At 36.4% G+C, this 25,629-nt stretch overlaps 2 protein-coding genes across 4 annotated transcripts in view; both read left to right on the top strand.

Moving 5' to 3' along the window:
• The window catches only part of LOC124119067, a 117,845-nt gene extending 94,483 nt beyond the window's left edge, over positions 1-23,362 (top strand). Inside the window, exons 3-4 of one of the 3 annotated variants that reach the window (XM_048380547.1) lie at positions 513-629; positions 21,344-21,475. In XM_048380547.1, the coding sequence (XP_048236504.1) occupies positions 513-532 (20 nt within the window). In that variant the 3' untranslated portion in view covers positions 533-629; positions 21,344-21,475. Of the gene's footprint in view, positions 1-512; positions 630-21,343 lie in introns of all 3 variants that reach the window. The other 2 variants (XM_048380548.1, XM_046481463.2) reach the window with 2 other exon arrangements.
• Positions 21,573-22,358, top strand: LOC125371593. Its single transcript, XM_048380499.1, has one exon. It carries the CDS (start codon positions 21,573-21,575, stop codon positions 22,356-22,358), a length of 786 nt encoding a protein of 261 aa, XP_048236456.1.
• Positions 23,363-25,629: the final 2,267 nt, after the last annotated feature.

Here is a 25,629-nt window from a genome sequence, read left to right on the forward strand (position 1 = left end):
GTCATCGATCCCAGTTGCGTGGATCGATGCTCATGATGTCAATCACTGGATTGTCTGGCCCAGACTCGATTATTTACAGCATATTGCTGAGTGCGGCGTTGAACAACAAAGAAACAAACAATCAAGCAAACAAAAGATTGTAAATAGTTTACAGTGTTTCCTGCAAACATGTGTTGCGTTAATGATCTGAAACAAAGCAAAATTGAACATTCAATATGATTTTGTCTTTACGTTGTCCAACTAAAGACAAATAATACACGTGCAATTACCAAGTGTGAGAAGAGTGTTTTAAAAACGAAGAATTGGAAATTATGTAGAGACAGTTACAATGGGGATGTTGAAGGCTTACATGTTTTTTCTAATTTTGATATTTTAGCATTTAATAGTTTTTGAATCATAAAAATGACAAGGGGAAACATTTGATAGAAAAACGAACATGACATCACAAAGGACTAAATATTTGTAATAAACCACAGCAACCTTTGAAATAAACACCACTTGTCTTCCGACAGGCGGTGATCAAAGTTATTGAAGCAGAGAATTGCGTCGATACTGCTGATTCTGTAACCCCGGTAACGACCTAGGACTAACGCCAGTGCATGGTGAGTGATCGATCGTCAGGTAGGTTGGTAAGTGGGTTAAGGCTACATCTGTATTGATCATGTCACGTTGGCAAACACTTTAGATCCGACATTGTATACAGGTAGCAGCTGTCCCAGGTAGCATTGCGAGTCAGACGGCGTGCGCCCGGGCCTATGGCATATTACTAGTTATTGTAAAATGCTTTCTACGCTGAAACATCCGGTTCACTAAAGCGGTAAGGCTTGCCGATAATTCATCACATTGCATAAAGAAGGCTGGTCAGTTGGGAGTCATACCACAAACAATGGGTTGGTTAATTAAAGACGCTTAATGGAATAAGTTATATCTTAGGTCTGAATAAAGGTCACAAGTAACTAAAACGTGCGTTTCGTCCTCAACTCTATCTAAGTTACACAGCTTACAGGTACGTTCTGACAGTGGTGTTATAGGGCGAGAGAATCGCCCAACTTCAACTTCTAACGGAAGAGTGCCACAACGAAGTTTAGCTAAACAGCTACGGTTTGACCTGTTCCAGTTATTGTAGACATAAAAGGAAGTATGAAGCGTGTTCTTAAATAATCGAAATGTTCGGAGTTTATTACCGTTAGGCTGACCAGAATCGTTCCATAAGGCACTATGCCAACTTTCACCATCAATACTAATTAGTTTTTCTTTAATAATATGTAAATCTGTCGGTGAGACATTATAAACATCTAAACCAAGGAGCTGTAAACTATTAAGCATGTTTAGCACAGTGTTATCTCAGGATTTACTGAATTTTCGTGACCAGGTTTTAATGAGGCAAATCAAACGTTTGGGGGATGCATTATTCAATTTTGACCGAAAACATGAGATATCGATTCTTTGTTTCGTTAGAGGTGATAGCCACCCCAATTCTGCGCGAGTCGCCAAGTTAGGGGTTTTGAGACCAACTCCCAAGTAGAAACGACACGCTTTATTTTGGACAGCGTTAATACATCCAAACTCACGATAACCCCAAATAGCAGAACCATAGGATAACACCGGTTGAACCAGATTATCGTACAATTTAATGAAAACCTCGATCGGCATTCCACCCATTACTTTAAATTTGCTAATTATAGCGCCGAGCGCTCTACCCGCGGATTTAGCTATTTCTTTTGCGGTATAATTTATGTCGAGACGATCCTGGTTAGCTATTACCCAGCTGACACGAAAATGTTATAAAAACATCCCTAAAACATTTTACGAAACGTTATGGAAATGTTATAAAAACATCCCTTAAACATTTAACGAAACGTTATGGAAATGTTATAAAAACATCCCTTAAACATTTTACGAAACGTTATGGAAATGTTATAAAAACATCCCTTAAACATTTAACGAAACGTTATGGAAATGTTATAAAAACATCCCTTAAACATTTTACGAAACGTTATGGAAATGTTATAAAAACATCCCTTAAACATTTTACGAAACGTTATGGAAATGTTATAAAAACATCCCTTAAACATTTTACGAAACGTTATGGAAATGTTATAAAAACATCCCTTAAACATTTTACGAAACGTTATGGAAATGTTATAAAAACATCCCTTAAACATTTTACGAAACGTTATGAAAATGTTATAAAAACATCCCTTAAACATTTTACGAAACGTTATGGAAATGTTATAAAAACATCCCTTAAACATTTTACGAAACGTTATGGAAATGTTATAAAAACATCCCTAAAACATTTTACGAAACGTTATGGAAATGTTATAAAAACATCCCTAAAACATTTTACGAAACGTTATGGAAATGTTATCAAACAATCCCTTAAACATTTTACGAAACGTTATGGAAATGTTATAAAAACATCCCTTAAACATTTTACGAAACGTTATTGAAATGTTATAAAAACATCCCTTAAATATTTTACGAAACGTTATGGAAATGTTATAAAAACATCCCTTAAACATTTTACGAAACGTTATGGAAATGTTATAAAAACATCCCTAAAACATTTTACGAAACGTTATGGAAATGTTATAAAAACATCCCTAAAACATTTTACGAAACGTTATGGAAATGTTATAAAAACATCCCTTAAACATTTTACGAAACGTTATGGAAATGTTATAAAAACATCCCTTAAACATTTTACGAAACGTTATGGAAATGTTATAAAAACATCCCTTAAACATTTTACGAAACGTTATGGAAATGTTATAAAAACATCCCTAAAACATTTTACGAAACGTTATGGAAATGTTATAAAAACATCCCTTAAACATTTAACGAAACGTTATGGAAATGTTATAAAAACATCCCTTAAATATTTTACGAAACTTTATGGAAATGTTATAAAAACATCCCTTAAACATTTTACGAAACGTTATGGAAATGTTATAAAAACATCCCTTAAACATTTTACGAAACGTTATGGAAATGTTATAAAAACATCCCTAAAACATTTTACGAAACGTTATGGAAATGTTATAAAAACATCCCTTAAACATTTAACGAAACGTTATGGAAATGTTATAAAAACATCCCTTAAACATTTTACGAAACGTTATGGAAATGTTATAAAAACATCCCTAAAACATTTTACGAAACGTTATGGAAATGTTATAAAAACATCCCTTAAACATTTAACGAAACGTTATGGAAATGTTATAAAAACATCCCTTAAATATTTTACGAAACGTTATGGAAATGTTATAAAAACATCCCTAAAACATTTTACGAAACGTTATGGAAATGTTATAAAAACATCCCTAAAACATTTTACGAAACGTTATGGAAATGTTATAAAAACATCCCTAAAACATTTTACGAAACGTTATGGAAATGTTATAAAAACATCCCTTCAACATTTTACGAAACGTTATGGAAATGTTATAAAAACATCCCTTCAACATTTTACGAAACGTTATGGAAATGTTATAACAACATCCCTTAAACATTTTACGAAACGTTATGGAAATGTTATAAAAACATCCCTTAAACATTTTACGAAACGTTATGGAAATGTTATAAAAACATCCCTTAAACATTTTACGAAACGTTATGGAAATGTTATAAAAACATCCCTTAAACATTTTACGAAACGTTATGGAAATGTTATAAAAACATCCCTTCAACATTTTACGAAACGTTATGGAAATGTTATAAAAACATCCCTTAAACATTTAACGAAACGTTATGGAAATGTTATAAAAACATCCCTTAAACATTTTACGAAACGTTATGGAAATGTTATAAAAACATCCCTTCAACATTTTACGAAACGTTATGGAAATGTTATAAAAACATCCCTTAAACATTTTACGAAACGTTATGGAAATGTTATAAAAACATCCCTTAAACATTTTACGAAACGTTATGGAAATGTTATAAAAACATCCCTTAAACATTTTACGAAACGTTATGGAAATGTTATAAAAACATCCCTTAAACATTTTACGAAACGTTATGGAAATGTTATAAAAACATCCCTAAAACATTTTACGAAACGTTATGGAAATGTTATAAAAACATCCCTAAAACATTTTACGAAACGTTATGGAAATGTTATAAAAACATCCCTTAAACATTTAACGAAACGTTATGGAAATGTTATAAAAACATCCCTTAAATATTTTACGAAACGTTATGGAAATGTTATAAAAACATCCCTTAAACATTTTACGAAACGTTATGGAAATGTTATAAAAACATCCCTAAAACATTTTACGAAACGTTATGGAAATGTTATAAAAAACATCCCTTAAACATTTAACGAAACGTTATGGAAATGTTATAAAAACATCCCTTAAATATTTTACGAAACGTTATGGAAATGTTATAAAAACATCCCTTAAACATTTTACGAAACGTTATGGAAATGTTATAAAAACATCCCTAAAACATTTTACGAAACGTTATGGAAATGTTATAAAAACATCCCTAAAACATTTTACGAAACGTTATGGAAATGTTATAAAAACATCCCTTAAACATTTAACGAAACGTTATGGAAATGTTATAAAAAAATCCCTTAAATATTTTACGAAACGTTATGGAAATGTTATAAAAACATCCCTTAAACATTTTACGAAACGTTATGGAAATGTTATAAAAACATCCCTAAAACATTTTACGAAACGTTATGGAAATGTTATAAAAACATCCCTTAAACATTTAACGAAACATTATGGAAATGTTATAAAAACATCCCTTAAATATTTTACGAAACGTTATGGAAATGTTATAAAAACATCCCTTAAACATTTTACGAAACGTTATGGAAATGTTATAAAAACATCCCTTCAACATTTTACGAAACGTTATGGAAATGTTATAAAAACATCCCTTAAACATTTTACGAAACGTTATGGAAATGTTATAAAAACATCCCTTAAACATTTTACGAAACGTTATGGAAATGTTATAAAAACATCCCTTAAACATTTTACGAAACGTTATGGAAATGTTATAAAAACATCCCTTAAACATTTTACGAAACGTTATGGAAATGTTATAAAAACATCCCTTAAACATTTAACGAAACGTTATGGAAATGTTATAAAAACATCCCTTAAATATTTTACGAAACGTTATGGAAATGTTATAAAAACATCCCTTAAACATTTTACGAAACGTTATGGAAATGTTATAAAAACATCCCTAAAACATTTTACGAAACGTTATGGAAATGTTATAAAAACATCCCTTAAACATTTAACGAAACGTTATGGAAATGTTATAAAAACATCCCTTAAACATTTTACGAAACGTTATGGAAATGTTATAAAAACATCCCTTAAACATTTTACGAAACGTTATGGAAATGTTATAAAAACATCCCTTAAACATTTTACGAAACGTTATGGAAATGTTATAAAAACATCCCTTAAACATTTTACGAAACGTTATGGAAATGTTATAAAAACATCCCTTAAACATTTTACGAAACGTTATGGAAATGTTATAAAAACATCCCTTAAACATTTTACGAAACGTTATGGAAATGTTATAAAAACATCCCTAAAACATTTTACGAAACGTTATGGAAATGTTATAAAAACATCCCTAAAACATTTTACGAAACGTTATGGAAATGTTATAAAAACATCCCTTAAACATTTAACGAAACGTTATGGAAATGTTATAAAAACATCCCTTAAATATTTTACGAAACGTTATGGAAATGTTATAAAAACATCCCTTAAACATTTTACGAAACGTTATGGAAATGTTATAAAAACATCCCTAAAACATTTTACGAAACGTTATGGAAATGTTATAAAAAACATCCCTTAAACATTTAACGAAACGTTATGGAAATGTTATAAAAACATCCCTTAAATATTTTACGAAACGTTATGGAAATGTTATAAAAACATCCCTTAAACATTTTACGAAACGTTATGGAAATGTTATAAAAACATCCCTTCAACATTTTACGAAACGTTATGGAAATGTTATAAAAACATCCCTTAAACATTTTACGAAACGTTATGGAAATGTTATAAAAACATCCCTTAAACATTTTACGAAACGTTATGGAAATGTTATAAAAACATCCCTTAAACATTTTACGAAACGTTATGGAAATGTTATAAAAACATCCCTAAAACATTTTACGAAACGTTATGGAAATGTTATAAAAACATCCCTAAAACATTTTACGAAACGTTATGGAAATGTTATAAAAACATCCCTAAAACATTTTACGAAACGTTATGGAAATGTTATAAAAACATCCCTAAAACATTTTACGAAACGTTATGGAAATGTTATAAAAACATCCCTTCAACATTTTACGAAACGTTATGGAAATGTTATAAAAACATCCCTTCAACATTTTACGAAACGTTATGGAAATGTTATAACAACATCCCTTAAACATTTTACGAAACGTTATGGAAATGTTATAAAAACATCCCTTAAACATTTTACGAAACGTTATGGAAATGTTATAAAAACATCCCTTAAACATTTTACGAAACGTTATGGAAATGTTATAAAAACATCCCTTAAACATTTTACGAAACGTTATGGAAATGTTATAAAAACATCCCTTAAACATTTTACGAAACGTTATGGAAATGTTATAAAAACATCCCTTAAACATTTAACGAAACGTTATGGAAATGTTATAAAAACATCCCTTAAACATTTTACGAAACGTTATGGAAATGTTATAAAAACATCCCTTCAACATTTTACGAAACGTTATGGAAATGTTATAAAAACATCCCTTCAACATTTTACGAAACGTTATGGAAATGTTATAAAAACATCCCTTAAACATTTTACGAAACGTTATGGAAATGTTATAAAAACATCCCTTAAACATTTTACGAAACGTTATGGAAATGTTATAAAAACATCCCTTAAACATTTTACGAAACGTTATGGAAATGTTATAAAAACATCCCTAAAACATTTTACGAAACGTTATGGAAATGTTATAAAAACATCCCTTCAACATTTTACGAAACGTTATGGAAATGTTATAAAAACATCCCTTAAACATTTAACGAAACGTTATGGAAATGTTATAAAAACATCCCTTAAATATTTTACGAAACGTTATGGAAATGTTATAAAAACATCCCTTAAACATTTTACGAAACGTTATGGAAATGTTATAAAAACATCCCTAAAACATTTTACGAAACGTTATGGAAATGTTATAAAAAACATCCCTTAAACATTTAACGAAACGTTATGGAAATGTTATAAAAACATCCCTTAAATATTTTACGAAACGTTATGGAAATGTTATAAAAACATCCCTTAAACATTTTACGAAACGTTATGGAAATGTTATAAAAACATCCCTAAAACATTTTACGAAACGTTATGGAAATGTTATAAAAACATCCCTAAAACATTTTACGAAACGTTATGGAAATGTTATAAAAACATCCCTTAAACATTTAACGAAACGTTATGGAAATGTTATAAAAAAATCCCTTAAATATTTTACGAAACGTTATGGAAATGTTATAAAAACATCCCTTAAACATTTTACGAAACGTTATGGAAATGTTATAAAAACATCCCTAAAACATTTTACGAAACGTTATGGAAATGTTATAAAAACATCCCTTAAACATTTAACGAAACATTATGGAAATGTTATAAAAACATCCCTTAAATATTTTACGAAACGTTATGGAAATGTTATAAAAACATCCCTTAAACATTTTACGAAACGTTATGGAAATGTTATAAAAACATCCCTTCAACATTTTACGAAACGTTATGGAAATGTTATAAAAACATCCCTTAAACATTTTACGAAACGTTATGGAAATGTTATAAAAACATCCCTTAAACATTTTACGAAACGTTATGGAAATGTTATAAAAACATCCCTTAAACATTTTACGAAACGTTATGGAAATGTTATAAAAACATCCCTTAAACATTTTACGAAACGTTATGGAAATGTTATAAAAACATCCCTTAAACATTTAACGAAACGTTATGGAAATGTTATAAAAACATCCCTTAAATATTTTACGAAACGTTATGGAAATGTTATAAAAACATCCCTTAAACATTTTACGAAACGTTATGGAAATGTTATAAAAACATCCCTAAAACATTTTACGAAACGTTATGGAAATGTTATAAAAACATCCCTTAAACATTTAACGAAACGTTATGGAAATGTTATAAAAACATCCCTTAAACATTTTACGAAACGTTATGGAAATGTTATAAAAACATCCCTTAAACATTTTACGAAACGTTATGGAAATGTTATAAAAACATCCCTTAAACATTTTACGAAACGTTATGGAAATGTTATAAAAACATCCCTTAAACATTTTACGAAACGTTATGGAAATGTTATAAAAACATCCCTTAAACATTTTACGAAACGTTATGGAAATGTTATAAAAACATCCCTTAAACATTTTACGAAACGTTATGGAAATGTTATAAAAACATCCCTAAAACATTTTACGAAACGTTATGGAAATGTTATAAAAACATCCCTAAAACATTTTACGAAACGTTATGGAAATGTTATAAAAACATCCCTTAAACATTTAACGAAACGTTATGGAAATGTTATAAAAACATCCCTTAAATATTTTACGAAAAGTTATGGAAATGTTATAAAAACATCCCTTAAACATTTTACGAAACGTTATGGAAATGTTATAAAAACATCCCTAAAACATTTTACGAAACGTTATGGAAATGTTATAAAAAACATCCCTTAAACATTTAACGAAACGTTATGGAAATGTTATAAAAACATCCCTTAAATATTTTACGAAACGTTATGGAAATGTTATAAAAACATCCCTTAAACATTTTACGAAACGTTATGGAAATGTTATAAAAACATCCCTAAAACATTTTACGAAACGTTATGGAAATGTTATAAAAACATCCCTAAAACATTTTACGAAACGTTATGGAAATGTTATAAAAACATCCCTTAAACATTTAACGAAACGTTATGGAAATGTTATAAAAAAATCCCTTAAATATTTTACGAAACGTTATGGAAATGTTATAAAAACATCCCTTAAACATTTTACGAAACGTTATGGAAATGTTATAAAAACATCCCTAAAACATTTTACGAAACGTTATGGAAATGTTATAAAAACATCCCTTAAACATTTAACGAAACATTATGGAAATGTTATAAAAACATCCCTTAAATATTTTACGAAACGTTATGGAAATGTTATAAAAACATCCCTTAAACATTTTACGAAACGTTATGGAAATGTTATAAAAACATCCCTTCAACATTTTACGAAACGTTATGGAAATGTTATAAAAACATCCCTTAAACATTTTACGAAACGTTATGGAAATGTTATAAAAACATCCCTTAAACATTTTACGAAACGTTATGGAAATGTTATAAAAACATCCCTTAAACATTTTACGAAACGTTATGGAAATGTTATAAAAACATCCCTTAAACATTTTACGAAACGTTATGGAAATGTTATAAAAACATCCCTTAAACATTTAACGAAACGTTATGGAAATGTTATAAAAACATCCCTTAAATATTTTACGAAACGTTATGGAAATGTTATAAAAACATCCCTTAAACATTTTACGAAACGTTATGGAAATGTTATAAAAACATCCCTAAAACATTTTACAAAACGTTATGGAAATGTTATAAAAAACATCCCTTAAACATTTAACGAAACGTTATGGAAATGTTATAAAAACATCCCTTAAATATTTTACGAAACGTTATGGAAATGTTATAAAAACATCCCTTAAACATTTTACGAAACGTTATGGAAATGTTATAAAAACATCCCTAAAACATTTTACGAAACTTTATGGAAATGTTATAAAAACATCCCTAAAACATTTTACGAAACGTTATGGAAATGTTATAAAAACATCCCTTAAACATTTAACGAAACGTTATGGAAATGTTATAAAAAAATCCCTTAAATATTTTACGAAACGTTATGGAAATGTTATAAAAACATCCCTTAAACATTTTACGAAACGTTATGGAAATGTTATAAAAACATCCCTAAAACATTTTACGAAACGTTATGGAAATGTTATAAAAACATCCCTTAAACATTTAACGAAACGTTATGGAAATGTTATAAAAACATCCCTTAAATATTTTACGAAACGTTATGGAAATGTTATAAAAACATCCCTTCAACATTTTACGAAACGTTATGGAAATGTTATAAAAACATCCCTTAAACATTTTACGAAACGTTATGGAAATGTTATAAAAACATCCCTTCAACATTTTACGAAACGTTATGGAAATGTTATAAAAACATCCCTTAAACATTTTACGAAACGTTATGGAAATGTTATAAAAACATCCCTTAAACATTTTACGAAACGTTATGGAAATGTTATAAAAACATCCCTTAAACATTTTACGAAACGTTATGGAAATGTTATAAAAACATCCCTTAAACATTTTACGAAACGTTATGGAAATGTTATAAAAACATCCCTTAAACATTTAACGAAACGTTATGGAAATGTTATAAAAACATCCCTTAAATATTTTACGAAACGTTATGGAAATGTTATAAAAATGTATTCTTCACGTGATTTGTATGGTTCCAGAAACGCTTTAGAAACATTTTCCGGAAACATTTCTCATAACGTTTCTAAAATGTTTCTGTAAAATATTCCAGAAATGCTTTTGGAAACGTTTTATTCACGTGAATTAGTATGGTTCCGGAAACGTTTAAGAGAACGTTTTCTGTGAATATTTGGTTACAATGTTTCCAAAATGTTTTGGAAAAGACCCAGTGTGTTGGAAAAGCTCAGTGTTTCTCTGCCAATGTTCAAAACGTACAACGCCCACTCACCCTTAAACAGATACAAATGATTGTGACAAATAGTCAGGGACTGTACACCCTTTAAGCATATACTGCAGAAAACACAATACCAATGACCGACATGGTAATCCATGCGATGTCTTCAACATTCAAAGATCTTCAAGTCTCGGTTCTGTGGAGATTTTAATATTTTAAATACTTTCGAAAGTATTGATTGTCAGAATATTCTTTCTTTGGTATTGCCTTGATCCACTTTTCTGAAACATAAAACAAATTCTGAAAAAAAACTAAAAGCAGGTATTTAAAATGTATACTGAGTCAAATTAAAAACTTCACATTTTTAAAAGTAATCCCATATATATATGATATACAACGGACAAATGTATCAGAGAAGGTAATTTTGAATCATTAATGTCCAAAGAAGTATTTTAATTAACGGTGGTAACCATAATTTGTTTCAAGCACCTACGGTATTCGGTAATAACATCAACAGTTTAAATCATAAGTCCCAAGCACGAGAATCTGATGGCACACAAGTTCAGTAGCGTGTATGGCAACCATTTGCGTTGACAACTGCCACACAACGCCTCCGCATGGACCTTGTGATGCTTGTGAACACATGATTGGGAAGACGACGCCATTGTTGCTGCAAAATGGTGCCAAGATCTTGCAAATTCTGTTGTTGGTTCTGGAGAGTGCGCAGACTTCTGCCAAGAGCATCCCAGACGTGTTCGATGGGATTGAGGTCGGGAGACCTTGACGGCCAGTCCATGACGCTGACTCCTGCATTCTGAAGGAAATTCCTTGTCAAAATTGCTGTGTGGGGTCTGGCATTGTCGTGTTGGAAGATCAAAGTGGGTCCATGTGCTGCCATAAAAGGCAGAAGTTCTGGTGCCAGTACCTCGTCGCGGTAAGCAGCAGCGTTGAGGTTGCCACGGATGACAAGAAGCCTGGAACGTGCATTGCCACAGAAATCACCCCACACAATGGCACTTCCACCTCGAAATCTGTCAACTTCCTGTTCATGACGGCGCCTCCACACCCTCGCCCTACCATCAGCAAATCGAAGATTAAATCGGGATTCATCACTGAAGACGACTTGATTCCAATTCCTCTGAGTCCATCGTAAGTGTCGCTGTGCCCACAATTGACGTTGACGTCTGTGTAATTGAGTCACAATCGGCCCGCAGTATGGCCGTCGTGCTTGAAGGTGACCAGTTCTCAGACGGTTTCGAACAGTTTGCGCACTGAGTCTACCCCTAAACAGTTCATTTCTGGTTGATGTAGCCGTCAAAAATCGGTTACGGAGGTGACGTAAGACAATCTGACGATCCTCTGCATGTGACGTCACACGTGGTCGACCTGGCCGAGGGCGATCAGCGGTGGTACCCGTTTGCTGTAGTCGCGTCTGTAAATCATGAACAGTCCGTCGACTACAACCCATCGTCCTTGCGACTTCAGCTACGGACGTTCCCGTCTGCAACATGCCGATGGCACGTTCACGTTGCATGCACATTTGAAAGGCGTGGCATGACAAACAGCCGTAAAGACTTTTGTATTCTTGTGTTTTTCTTTTTTTGTTAATGACTGCTAACAAGTATGGCTGAAAACACGTGCGGTATTATGGCCACGTGATCAGTTGCACGTGAAAAACCACTTTTGCCACTATAGTGCTGTGCACATGATTTTGATCGATTCACCTGCATAAAACGGGTGTTATCTGAAGAAAATACGCGGCCATACTGTTTAAATACACAATAAGGGCCCACAATGATAACTGGTCAAAATGTTAAAATTTTAGGATTGTGAAGTTTTTAATTTGGTTCAGTATATATATAGTATAGATACATCCAACTGAAGAGACAATATTCCATTGTCGATAACGTTTTATCAGTATTCTAACAATAATGGAATTGTAGGTGTTTGGTGGAAACATATTTTAATAAAATTATTCATTCTGAGACAGATAAGTGCTTGTGGTAACAATAATAGTGGAACAGTATCATGCATCACATTGAATACAAAAAGTGGTACGCCGGGAACGCCCCAACCCACTCAACGGTCAGTGGCTGAGTGCAGATACTTGATCCAGTAGCACATGGTATTTAACAACAGTTTCCGCACTTACGTTTGCATCATTCACAGCCCCTGGTGTATTTGGTGTACTCATCAATACATCCAACATTTCCGTGTGTATCTCCTGGAATGCTGTTGTCTCCTTTTTCCCCTGACTGCAGCGAAAACAACAATGTTCCACATTATAACAAAGTTATAACTTGAACTATATTAAATAAGATTATATTGTGCATATCGCCATTAGTTGCTTACAGCAGGGCCTTTATGCATTGTGGCCTTCATTTCAATGCCACATGTACATTTAATACTTAAATGCATTTTTACTAACAATGGATTGCAACGATAGAAACTTGTTTGAAAAGAATGTGGTATCAAACAAATAGTGACATTAACATTACGAGGCCGTGAGAACACCTAGCTGGTTGTATTCGTCACTTGAGTACAGTAGTGGCCCTATCTCTACACAATATGATATGCCACAAGCTGACCTCTGGAATACGCCATAAATACGTTACGCTCTGCATTCAACACGGGTAACAGTCAATCATCGTTTATGTGAATTTGATGATTGTTCAGGTACATGAGGGGCGGTCGGGTAGCCTAGTGGTTAAAGCGTTCGCTCGTCACGCCGAAGACCCGGGTTCGATTCCCGTCATGGGTACAATGTGTGAAGCCCATTTCTGGTGTCCCCCGCCGTGATATTGCTAGAATATTGCTAAAAGCGGCGTAAAACCATACTCACTCACTCACTCAGGTACATGAGCGTTTTGCCCCACATTGTATACGTGAACTCGACAATTTCGGTGGCGGTAGTTTCATGGTGCGGTGGGGCCATATCCTACACAACGAGATCTGACTTGGTTGTGGTTCAAGGAAAATTGACAGCAAATCGCTACATGTAACAAGTTCTTCAACCTCACCTTCTTCCAATCATTGACCGCCAGAGGGAGCTGTTTCAACAGGACAACGCTCCATCGCACACAGTTCGTGTCACGGTAGACTAGCTTCATAATGCCAACATTGCCTGCCCGCCGAGATCTCCAGATCTCTCCAAATTCGATTTAGCGCGGTTAAATCTACAGGTAAATTAACCTAGCTCTACATTGAAAACACAGTATGTTTATCTCCTAATTGTGGAGCACCTTTAGAATACAGGGCCCCGTTCCACAAACCGATCTGAGTTCTACGTTGATCGTAAGCCTATGATGAAGTATGGAAGTTACGACCAATTTAGTACCAAGATCTCTTTGTGGAACGGGTTCCAGTACCACAGGGGCGGTCGGGTAGCCTAGTGGTTAAAGCGTTCGCTCGTCACGCCGAAGACCCGGGTTCGATTCCCGACATGGGTACAATGTGTGAAGCCCATTTCTGGTGTCTCCCGCCGTGATATTGCTGGAATATTGCTAAAAGCGGCGTAAAACCATACTCACTCACTCACTCCAGTACCACAACTTCTTGTGAGGACGAACGATCGTAGGTCACATGTCTCAAGACAAGCAACCAGTTTTTGTGAGAATCCGTCGGACGCGAACCCGCGACCTTCGGATTGTTAGCCTGACAGCTAACCGACTGAGCTACGTCCACACTGTTAAACTTAGTGCAAATTTACCTAATCATGCCTATGACGTTACGGAACTGAACGAAAAGGGTCGAATAGGTGACGGACACTTACGAAGGTTACGAGTAGGCATGGTGTCTACGGACACTTACGAATGATCCCGATGCCATTTGTCACACTCGTCCCATTCCGTAATCTACAAGATACCGGGTGGTGAGGAATGAGCCGATATGCCGCGAACTGAAAACGGCTCCAGGCGTCAGACGTCAGACGTAGAACTCGCGAGTACGCATGAATGATATGGTATTTAATAATTAGTCAGGGGGGTGTTTTGTAACAGAAAAGTGTGGTAGGGAACACTGTAAGGATGATGTGGATAATAGTAAGGAACGATGGAGGAATAAGCATGACCTAGTGACGACACAACGGTGAGTTCGCTTTTGAATCAGTACTGAAAAAATGTAGCCGGTGAAAGTGGCTTGTGTGAATGTTCCAAGACAGTTTCCAGTAGCCAAAATATTCGACACAAAACCATTTCATCCTTTCTACTCGACGTTTTTGTGTGAAGAATATTAGGAGCCGCTATATAATCTATAATAGCCACTAAACGAGTACCTAACCCTAATGATCGTAAAGGGGTGATTGATCGTAAAGGGGATCCAAGGGTTAAGGATAGACTTAGGGTAATCTAATAGCCACTAAACGGGTTCCTAACCCTAATGATCGTAAAAGGGTGATTTATCGTAAAAGGGATCCAAGGTCTAAGGATAGAGTTCGGGGTAACCTACCCTAACACTGGCGACATTTGGATGTGTTCAGCACCAATATAATATCCCTAATAAACTACATTCTTGTGCATAATAATGAAAATTAATGCACCGAAAAAATCATATATGTATATTAGTTCCCATTTATAACCCTTTTAGCCACTTGAATTACGAGAAAAACGACTAAAAGTGCTTTCGTAAACTAGCGCTTGCTATAAAATGCGCCGCCGCAGGCTATATTCAGTAAACAAATATTCAAAACTCTCCACAGCGCTTGGCGTATTCAATGACATTTCGTGTAGAGATGATAGATCACTGGGAGAAGCGTATGCACACGCGATGACACCTGACGTCACAGGGCATTGTTTCGCCGGTGTTACTGGCAAATAATTTTTTAATTTGACGTTTACACGATATGCGACTTTTCCATTGGACGAGAGGTCGGTCACATGACCGCGAAATTGACGTTCATAAGTGTATGAACGACACATTTTGACGTTTATACGTTTTTCACGAGACCGTGTTCTTGAAATGACGTAAACACTGACGGACTACTTCCACATTCCTGGGGAAACCCCTGGGAATTCCCTACCACGAAAACATACATTAGCATTATTTCTGATCATTTAGAACCTTTTATCTTGGTCAGTTGATCAATTATGACTAACACATGTAACCGCCACAGGTTCATTAACAACTTCGGAAATCCTCCCGTTACGTTTATCGTGTCGGCCATTTTGACGTCTTGTACTTGATGTAATTTATGTATTACGACGCGCTGTCATTGTGACTGACTTACTGAGGTAGTTCATTACAGACCTTTCTCATCTAATGGGGATATTATATGAAGACATGTGTTGCGTAAGATGTTTCTGAAGAGCAAGTTCTGCATCCATACGCTCATGTCACCTCTCTTTTGGGGGATCTATTTTATTCCGCGATATAGCTGGTTGTTGTTTGGCTGTCAGTGTAAACATGAAGTCACACGTACTAAATAAAATTGTGTTTAGATCTTGGCCTACGTCCTTTGAGGAAAGAAATTGTGATAAAAAATTATAAGAATTGACTTTCACTTTGTGTGAGTTCATTGGAGTATGAACCTGCATAGAGTGAGGGCCAAACATTGTATGAACGTCGTCGCAAGCTCCGACGTTCATACAGTTTGGCCCTCACTCTATGCAGGTTCATACTCCAATGAACTCACACAAAGTGAAGGTCAATTCTTAACAAAATACTACAAATTACGTCATAGGATCACGTGTTTGAAAAGTTTGTGGTACTGTATTCTAAAGGTAGGCCCTAATTGTCCAATGTTACCGTCCCTGCTTGACGCTATGAATGACGCAAAATCACGCACAACAACGGTATTTATCGGAATTATGTCTCCCCCAGAATGGAGGGAGACATATTGTTTTTGGCACGGTTCCCGTCGGCGTCGGCGTCGGCGTCGGCGTCGGCGTTCCCACCGTTTCCGTCCATAACTCAGAAACCGTTTAATATTTTTTCGCGAAACTTTGTATACACATTAACCCAGCACTGAAGTGGTGCCTTTTGCTATTTAGAGATTTTTGACATTTTTATTTTTTCTCGTTTCCATGGAGATAACTTGAACGTAGACTCTAAATGGGGGTAAGCTTGGTTTCCGGACCATAACTCGGAAACCGTTTAATATTTTTTCGCGAAACTTTGTATACACATTAACCCAGCACTGAAGTGGTGCCTTTTGCTATTTAGAGATTTTTGACATTTTTATTTTTTCTTGTTTCCATGGAGATAAGTTGAACATAGGCTCTGAATGGGGGTAAGCTTTGTTTCCTGACCATAACTCAGAAACCGTTTAATATTTTTTCGCGAAAATTTGTATACACATTAACCCAGCACTGAAGTGGTGCCTTTTGCTATTTAGAGATTTTTGACATTTTTATTTTTTCTCGTTTCCATGGAGATAACTTGAACATAGACTCTAAATGGGGGTAAGCTTGGTTTCCGGACCATAACTCGGAAACCGTTTAATATTTTTTCGCGAAACTTTGTATACACATTAACCCAGCACTGAAGTGGTGCCTTTTGCTATTTAGAGATTTTTGACATTTTTATTTTTTCTCGTTTCCATGGAGATAACTTGAACATAGACTCTGAATGGGGGGTAAGCTTTGTTTCCGGACCATAACTCAAAAACTGTTCAATATTATTTCATGAAGTTGTAACATATTAACCAAGTCCTGAAGTGGTGCTTCTTGCTATTTAGAAGTTTTTCACATTTTATTTTTTCTTGTTTATGGAGACAAGTTTAACTTAGACTCTGTATTGGGATGGGCTTTGTTCAAGAACTAAACTCAACACCCCTTCAATATTTCTGTGTCTTTTGCTTATAATGAAATTTAAGAATTTGATCTTTTCAATATTATTGAATTCAAAGCAATTCTAGAATTAGAATATTGTGAATTATGTCTCCCCCAGAATGGAGGGAGACATATTGTTTTTGGCACTGTTCCCGTCGGCGTCGGCGTCGGTGTCGGCGTTCCCACCGTTTCCGGACCATAACTCAGAAACCGTTTAATATTTTTTCGCGAAACTTTGTATACACGTTAACCCAGCACTGAAGTGGTGCCTTTTGCTATTTAGAGATTTTTGACATTTTTATTTTTTCTCGTTTCCATGGAGATAACTTGAACATAGACTCTGAATGGGGCTAAGCTTGGTTTCCGGACCATAACTCGGAAACCGTTTAATATTTTTTCGCGAAACTTTGTATACACATTAACCCAGCACTGAAGTGGTGCCTTTTGCTATTTAGAGATTTTTGACATTTTTATTTTTTCTTGTTTCCATGGAGATAAGTTGAACATAGGCTCTGAATGGGGGTAAGCTTTGTTTCCTGACCATAATTCAGAAACCGTTTAATATTTTTTCGCGAAACTTTGTATACACATTAACCCAGCACTGAAGTGGTGCCTTTTGCTATTACAGTTTCCATGACATCACATATGTCATTGTGTAGAAGACCTGCAGAGTCAGATACACGGGCAATTACATCACAGAGACTTTCCTTTGTGCCATATAACATTGCTACATCATTTCTGATATGTTGGGGATATTAATATATTTGTGTCCAAACTTTATTAGTACTTTAAGTGGATTTTCTACAAATACTTCAGTAACAAGAAAACTGTGCTACTTAGATGACTACACTGTCAGGTGGGTAAATGATTGAGGGATTAGTGGTGTTGATTAGACGCTGAAGTGGTGCCCATTAGTTGTTTGAAATTTCTAGGAGTTCTATTTTTGTCTCTGTTATTTAGTAATGGAGGGTGGGAATGAAGAGATGGGGTTTAACGTGAAGTAAACGAATGAATGGGGGTTAGGGGAGTGGGGGGAGACATATGTTTTTACGAGTAAAAACACTTTCTAGTTTCTCTTGGTGTTACAATGAAAAACATAAAAGCAAATAACAGACCATAGATCGTCAGAATGTTTCTGGTTATACTTATATGTCACATTAATGTATTTACGATCCCTGAATCAACGAAAGTCCTCTCGTAAAATCCCGCGTACTGTTGTCAGTGAACACGCCATTTAGTAAAAGTCGGTCACCGGTATTGATGTCATACGTCAACATTGTTGTACATATTTGGTATTTTCTTTGAAGTGAAGGTCGGTTAATGAAAGTGCACACGAGCATTGTATACTGCTGATTAGTTTCTATATGAGTTATGATGTAGATTTTGCATATTTCTTCTCACACTTATTTCACTATGGATACTTGTCTACCAACCCTCATGGTGCCTGGCCGTCAGCTGGCTATGTACATCGCTCAGTGCCGCACTGTGATGACGTCGCGGTTATAAAGGCGTATACATTGTATCAAAGTCAAAGTCAAAATTAGTTTATTTGTCTGTAGGCCTTTGACCCATATACAAGAAATGCAATGCCAATAATACAATGTAAAGCACATTACATGGATTTTACGAATTCATGTCTTTTTTGTATGCATAATATACATAATATTGCAGACGTTTTAATAACTCGCCCTGAGTTGTACACAATCATTTTTTTAATTTATATATAGTTGGAAATTTACAATACAATTCTGGCAAATAAATTTTACGCAGTTCTGTATAATGTTTACAGATCAATACGAAATGATATTCATCTTTGAACAGACATATTGCAAACAGGACACATACGTGAACATGATTCAATAGATTGACATCTACCCTCATTCTGTCGTAAAGGTAAAACATTATATCTTAACTTAATAAAATCACTGCGTACGTTTGCTATTGTAAATACTCAAATATCTTTCAGGTTCAAACAGTGTTTTTATATTCTTTATACATCACATATCGGGTATTACTGTTGAGTGTTGACATCCAGTTTGGACGGTATTTATCTACAAGACACGTTTTAAATTCCCCAATGAAAGCTATATTGTCCCCAACAGACTGGTTTAACCATACAAATCCCAAACCATGCGAAAATAAAATGTTACGAACAGATGCTACCCAAGTATTATGACCAATCAACATGTTACGTACTTTTCTTGGGATACGCCTTTCATGCATTCTGGTTAGTTTTAACCAATACTTTATAATGCGGGCCTGCGCATTGACATAGAGCGGGTAGCGACAACATTCACCATAGACAATGGCATTTAGTGTTTGTTTTCCCACCATTAAAAACTTTTACATGCCAAAAGATAAACTCGTTCTCATTGATCATACCGCTGGAAACCCCATACTTCTGACCCATATAAAAGTATTGGTAATACCTGTGTGTCAAATATTTGAAAATATACTTTTGGGTCAATAATTCCTATTTTATTCAAATTTTTATTTATTTCCATCAAAGCCCGTTTTCCACGATTTGCTAGATCAGCAATACACTTTTTCATCTTGAAAATTGAAAAAAATATCACACCTAAGTACTTATAACTGTTAACTATGGGCAGGGGGGTGTCTTTGTATGGCCATTTCTCCTTGGCAGATAGGGTGCCTCCCCTTCTGAAAACAACTACGTTTGATTTTTGTATGTTACAGTTAATCCCCATGTATCTGAAAAAAACCCAAGGATGTTAAGCTGAGTCTGTAAACCCGCAACAGATTCTGCGACAATGATGACGTCATCTGCAAATAACAGCAACAAAATTTCATAAATATCTGGAAATAATTGAATGCCATGTTTACCGTTTTCATTTATAGCTTTTGAAAGTTCCCCTATAAATAAAGAAAATAGCAAAAGGCTAAGTATGCAACCTTGGCGTACACCACCTTGATGCATGAGAGACATTTCTGATGGCATATGATCCGATTAAACCCTGTCGTTTACATGCAAAGACTCCACTAGATGAAAAGCGTCAACTCCAGCGATAAAATAATTCGTTTACATTTGAACCCTGCTCAGATATAAAGATAAATTCTCCGTCGGCGTTCCCAGACACTTGACCGTTGAGAATGTATATATTAAAAGTATAACACAAATTAAGTAATATTCTTCCATATCTGTTGGTAAGATTGTCACTTGACTTGCGATGTTTAAGTGGTATCGGCTCCTCTTGAGGAAAAAACAGTCAAGTCAGATAAATTCTCAGGCTGGTTGTCCAACTTTGTCCAACTCTGGCGTTCAGATCTCCGGTGATAATCACGTGACAGTCAGCTAGGATATCTGGGTTCTCAACCAGCCACTCTTTAAGGAGTTCAAGACCAATACCTTTTCCACTTGATGTAGAGTATGTGGACCCTCTGGTGTTACCTACATACCTATCAAGAAAATATCCTTTTTGCTTTGCAGTACCCGTTTAGAAATTCTCAGAGCAACAGTATCTTTGATTATCTTTCCAACAGTATCTAAAGTCAACAAATCCAAAAGATCTATGCACTGCATAGCTATTGATAAATGTGCTGGTAAATATAATATGTAGGACATTTATTTATGCTTGTATATGACATAACAACAGTTATTTATGCTTTTATATACGTTATTTAGTCACATTTACAAGAAATTATAGGTATGATTTCTGCAAAATGTTTGTTTTTGGTATTGCAAGCACACTTATAACAGTTGTCTTTACGTTTCAGCTTTCACCTCCAAAGATTCAACCGAAGGTGGTCAGAGAGCATTATGTCTTCCTTTCGTCAATCTTCTTTGCTTCTGTTGGTGGGCGTTGGCGCCTTTTCAATGCTCTTCTTTGAACACGCAGTCCTGCCTCACTTCTCATACAAGGTAGTTGATGACAGCAGGACTGTCTCGTTCAGGTCCAGCCCCAGTCCTGGTAAAACCTTAGTGTACAGATTCAACGGAAGAGAGATGCAACGGCTTGACGAGTTCTGCACATGGACTGTCCACGTTGACTGTGTTCCTCTCAAGACACCATCGGGAGAGACGCCGATCCATATACACGACATCGTGGTTGATAAGTATGTATCAAAAACCCTCAAGCAGACGGGAGCGTGGGAACCTGTAAACATCAATCTCGTTCTGTCAGAATTAAAAAAAGACCCTGAACTTGGCTTCATGGATCTAGGATCTCATGTTGGCGCCTTCTCTCTGTCTGTGGCCAAGTTCGGGAGGAAGGTGGTATCTGTGGATCCGCTCATAGAGAATGTCCAGAGACTGTGTAAGTCTATTCAGAAAGGTGGCTTCACAGACAGGATGACCATCTTATTCAATCCCCTTGGAGCAAACCACTCCTTCGTGAATTTCAAGCCTGATGTTGGCAACGTTGGAGGGACAAGCGTTGTGGCATCGTCTGGGTCTCCTTCTAAATCCCCCTGTGAGGAATCAGCTGACTCGTATACTATCACTCTAGATGATACATTACCCTACCTGCCATTCAAGAAGGCCGTATTAAAAATGGACATACAAGAGTATGAATATTTTGTTCTCAGCGGTTCAAAAAGGTTTTTCAAAGAGATAGAAGTTCCTGCAATTATGATGGAATGGGTACTTATGAAAACAGACATTAATGGGAAAAACCTGGTAGATTTGTTATTAGGATTGCAGTATTCTGCATATGCACCAAGTATCGGGGGTCAGAAATTAGACCCAAATCAGTACAAAAGCTGGCCATATGACGTAATATGGAAGAAGTAGGAACCGAGTCGTTGGAACGTTGTTGACATTGAGGGTGTATATAATCATGTTTTCACGAAGCATTGGCCGTTGGCCCATTACATGTTGCTACAGTGCTGCAGCCTCTCTTTACATTTCTTTTCTAAAATTATTAGCACAGAAAATAACACACTGCCATATTTTGTATAGTATTCGAATTGTTCTGAGACAATAAAATTTTGAAATAGTGTAAACTGAGAAATATATAATACCTTTGGGGGACATAGAATTGCCGCAGGGATATGCACTACATATCACTATAAAATGGTATTCACTTTCAACATATCCGTAGCTACACATCACATGTTCTTTGGTTTACTGGCATGCTGACGTATCTACCAGTTACTCTTTTAGACGATGTGAGTCACACCATAACCTTTGCCAAAGCCACACAAAACTTATTTATAGTGATACAGCCAATAAATATGGGTGCAATCGTTGTCTGATACGTAGCTTGAAGAGATTTCCTATGATAATTGATTTATTTCGCCTCTTTAAATTACTTGAATGTTACTTAAAAGTAGATCATAACAATAATCGTCTGAGGAACTCGTTTTTTGTATCGAGATTAGATATGTTTTTCAGGTACAGGTACAAAACAATTTATCTATTTTAACTATGAGCCTGAATTTCTGTTTGAAGAAAATCACCTTGCAACCATGTAATTTTTGTGGTAGGGAATTTTTATTCAAATAGTCTAAAGCATTTCAAGACTTTTAAGGGATATGTTTTGTTTATAAAATCACAGCAAATTGTTGAATGCAAAACCTCAACGCCAGAAGTAATCAGTGTCGGTAATCTGCCGAGACACATTCCATTGGATCGGAAAGACAAAATAGGGGTTGTGATTATATGAAGGGATCATTGAAAATCACTGCAGTAGTCAACATTATTTATATTTTGTCATTACATACTCGCCACTGTAACCCAAATGTTCATTTGTAAATGGGACAAAAAGCGTTCAATAAATATATTTTTGAAGCAAACCACCAATTGTGAGGACAATTCTCTTCCTGATTTATCACCTTATTTCAAGCATCTTTGTTCAATGTGTTTATTGAAAGCATTATTAATAACGCATGATAAAGCGAGGTTAGGGCGCGACACTTATGGAATTGAGGTGTATTCTTCAAGTAGTATGTATGCTGGATAAGGGCCTGAACGATTATCAGCTTCAAAAAGTAATATTTATGTCTCCTGTTGGTCTCAGGTTAAACCTAAGTGAAAATGAACAGTAACATGCGATCAATAAAAGAAATTCACATTTGTGAAAAGGTCATACCGGGGATATACCAAGTTGGTCAATAACTTAAAGTACAAACGCACCCTACCGAGAGAACAACAAACAATGGGTCAACTGAAGTGAGAAAGCGAGACAACACCCGGGAGCGGGTGTTTTGCGGTGAGATAGCGAGAAGCCAACTGGGTAGGTGTACTGCAGTGAGATAGCGGGAAGCCAACATGGACCGGGTGTACTGCAGTGAGATAGCGAGAGGCCAACAGGGAGTGAGTGTACTGCATAGAGATAGCGAGAGGCCAGGAGGGAGTGGGTGTACTGCAGTAAGATAGCGAGACACCAACAGGGAGTGTGTGTAATGCAGTGAGATAGCGAGAGGCCAACAGGGAGTGGGTGTACTGCAGTGAGATAGCGAGAGACCAACAGGGAGTAGGTGTACTGCAGTAAGAAAGCGGGAGGCCACCTGGGAGTAGGTGTACTGCAGTGAGATAGCGAGAGACCAACAGGGAGTAGGTGTACTGCAGTGAGATAGCGAGAGACCAACAGGGAGTGGGTGTACTGCAGTGAGATAGAGAGGGAGCACGAGGGAGTGGGTGTACTGCAGTGAGATAGCGAGAGGCCACCAGGGAGTGGGTGTACTGCAGTGAGATAGCGAGAGACCAACAGGGAGTGGGTGTACTGCAGTGAGATAGAGAGGGAGCACGAGGGAGTGGGTGTACTGCAGTGAGATAGCGAGAGGCCACCAGGGAGTGGGTGTACTGCAGTGAGATAGCGAGAGACCAACAGGGAGTGGGTGTATTGCGGTGAGATAGCGAGAGGCCACCAGGGAGTGGGTGTACTGCAGTGAGATAGCGAGAGGCCACCAGGGAGTGGGTGTACTGCAGTGAGATAGCGAGAGACCAACAGGGAGTGGGTGTACTGCAGTGAGATACCGGGAGGCCAACAGGGAGTAGGTGTACTGCAGTAAGAAAGCGGGAGGCCACCTGGGAGTTGGTGTACTGCAGTGAGATAGCGAGAGACCAACAGGGAGTGGGTGTAGTGCAGTGAGATAGCGAGAGGCCAACAGGGAGTGGGTGTAGTGCAGTGAGATAGCGAGAGACCAACAGGGAGCTGGTGTACTGCAGTAAGAAAGCGGGAGGCCACCTGGGAGTTGGTGTACTGCTTTGAGATAGCGAGAGACCAACAGGGAGTAGGTGTACTGCAGTGAGATAGCGAGAGGCCAACAGGGAGTGGGTGTAGTGCAGTGAGATAGCGAGAGGCCAACACGAAGTGGGTGTACTGCAGTGAGATAGCGAGAGACCAACAGGGAGTAGGTGTACTGCAGTAAGAAAGCGGGAGGCCACCTGGGAGTTGGTGTACTGCAGTGAGATAGCGAGAGACCAACAGGGAGTGGGTGTAGGGCTCTAAGATAGCGGGAGGCCAACAGGGAGTGCATGTACTGCAGTGAGATAGCGAGAGACCAACAGGGAGTTGGTGTAGTGCAGTGAGATAGCGAGAGGCCAACAGGGAGTGTGTGTACTGCAGTGAGATAGTGAGAGACCAACAGGGAGTAGGTGTACTGCAGTAAGAAAGCGGGAGGCCAGCTGGGAGTTGGTGTACTGCAGTGAGATAGCGAGAGGCCAACAGAGAGTGGGTGTAGTACAGTGAGATAGCGAGAGGCCAACAGGGAGTGGGTGTAGTGCAGTGAGATAGCGGGAGGCCACCAGGGAGTGGATGTAGTGCAGTGAGATAGCGAGAGGCCAACAGGGAGTGGGTGTACTGCAGTGAGATAGCGAGAGGCCAACAGGGAGTGGGTGTACTGCAGTGAGATAGCGGGAGGCCAACAGGGAGTGGGTGTAGTACAGTGAGATAGCGAGAGGCCAACAGGGAGTGGGTGTAGTGCACTGAGATATCGAGAGGCCACCAGGGAGTGAGTGTAGTGCAGTGAGATAGCGAGAGGCCAACAGGGAGTGGGTGTACTGCAGTGAGATAGCGGGAGGCCAACAGGGAGTGGGTGTAGTGCATAGAGATAGCGGG

This window comes from Haliotis rufescens, unplaced genomic scaffold, assembly GCF_023055435.1.
Source record: "Haliotis rufescens isolate VD_foot unplaced genomic scaffold, xgHalRufe1.0.p SCAF_31, whole genome shotgun sequence".
Classification (NCBI taxonomy): domain Eukaryota; kingdom Metazoa; phylum Mollusca; class Gastropoda; order Lepetellida; family Haliotidae; genus Haliotis; species Haliotis rufescens.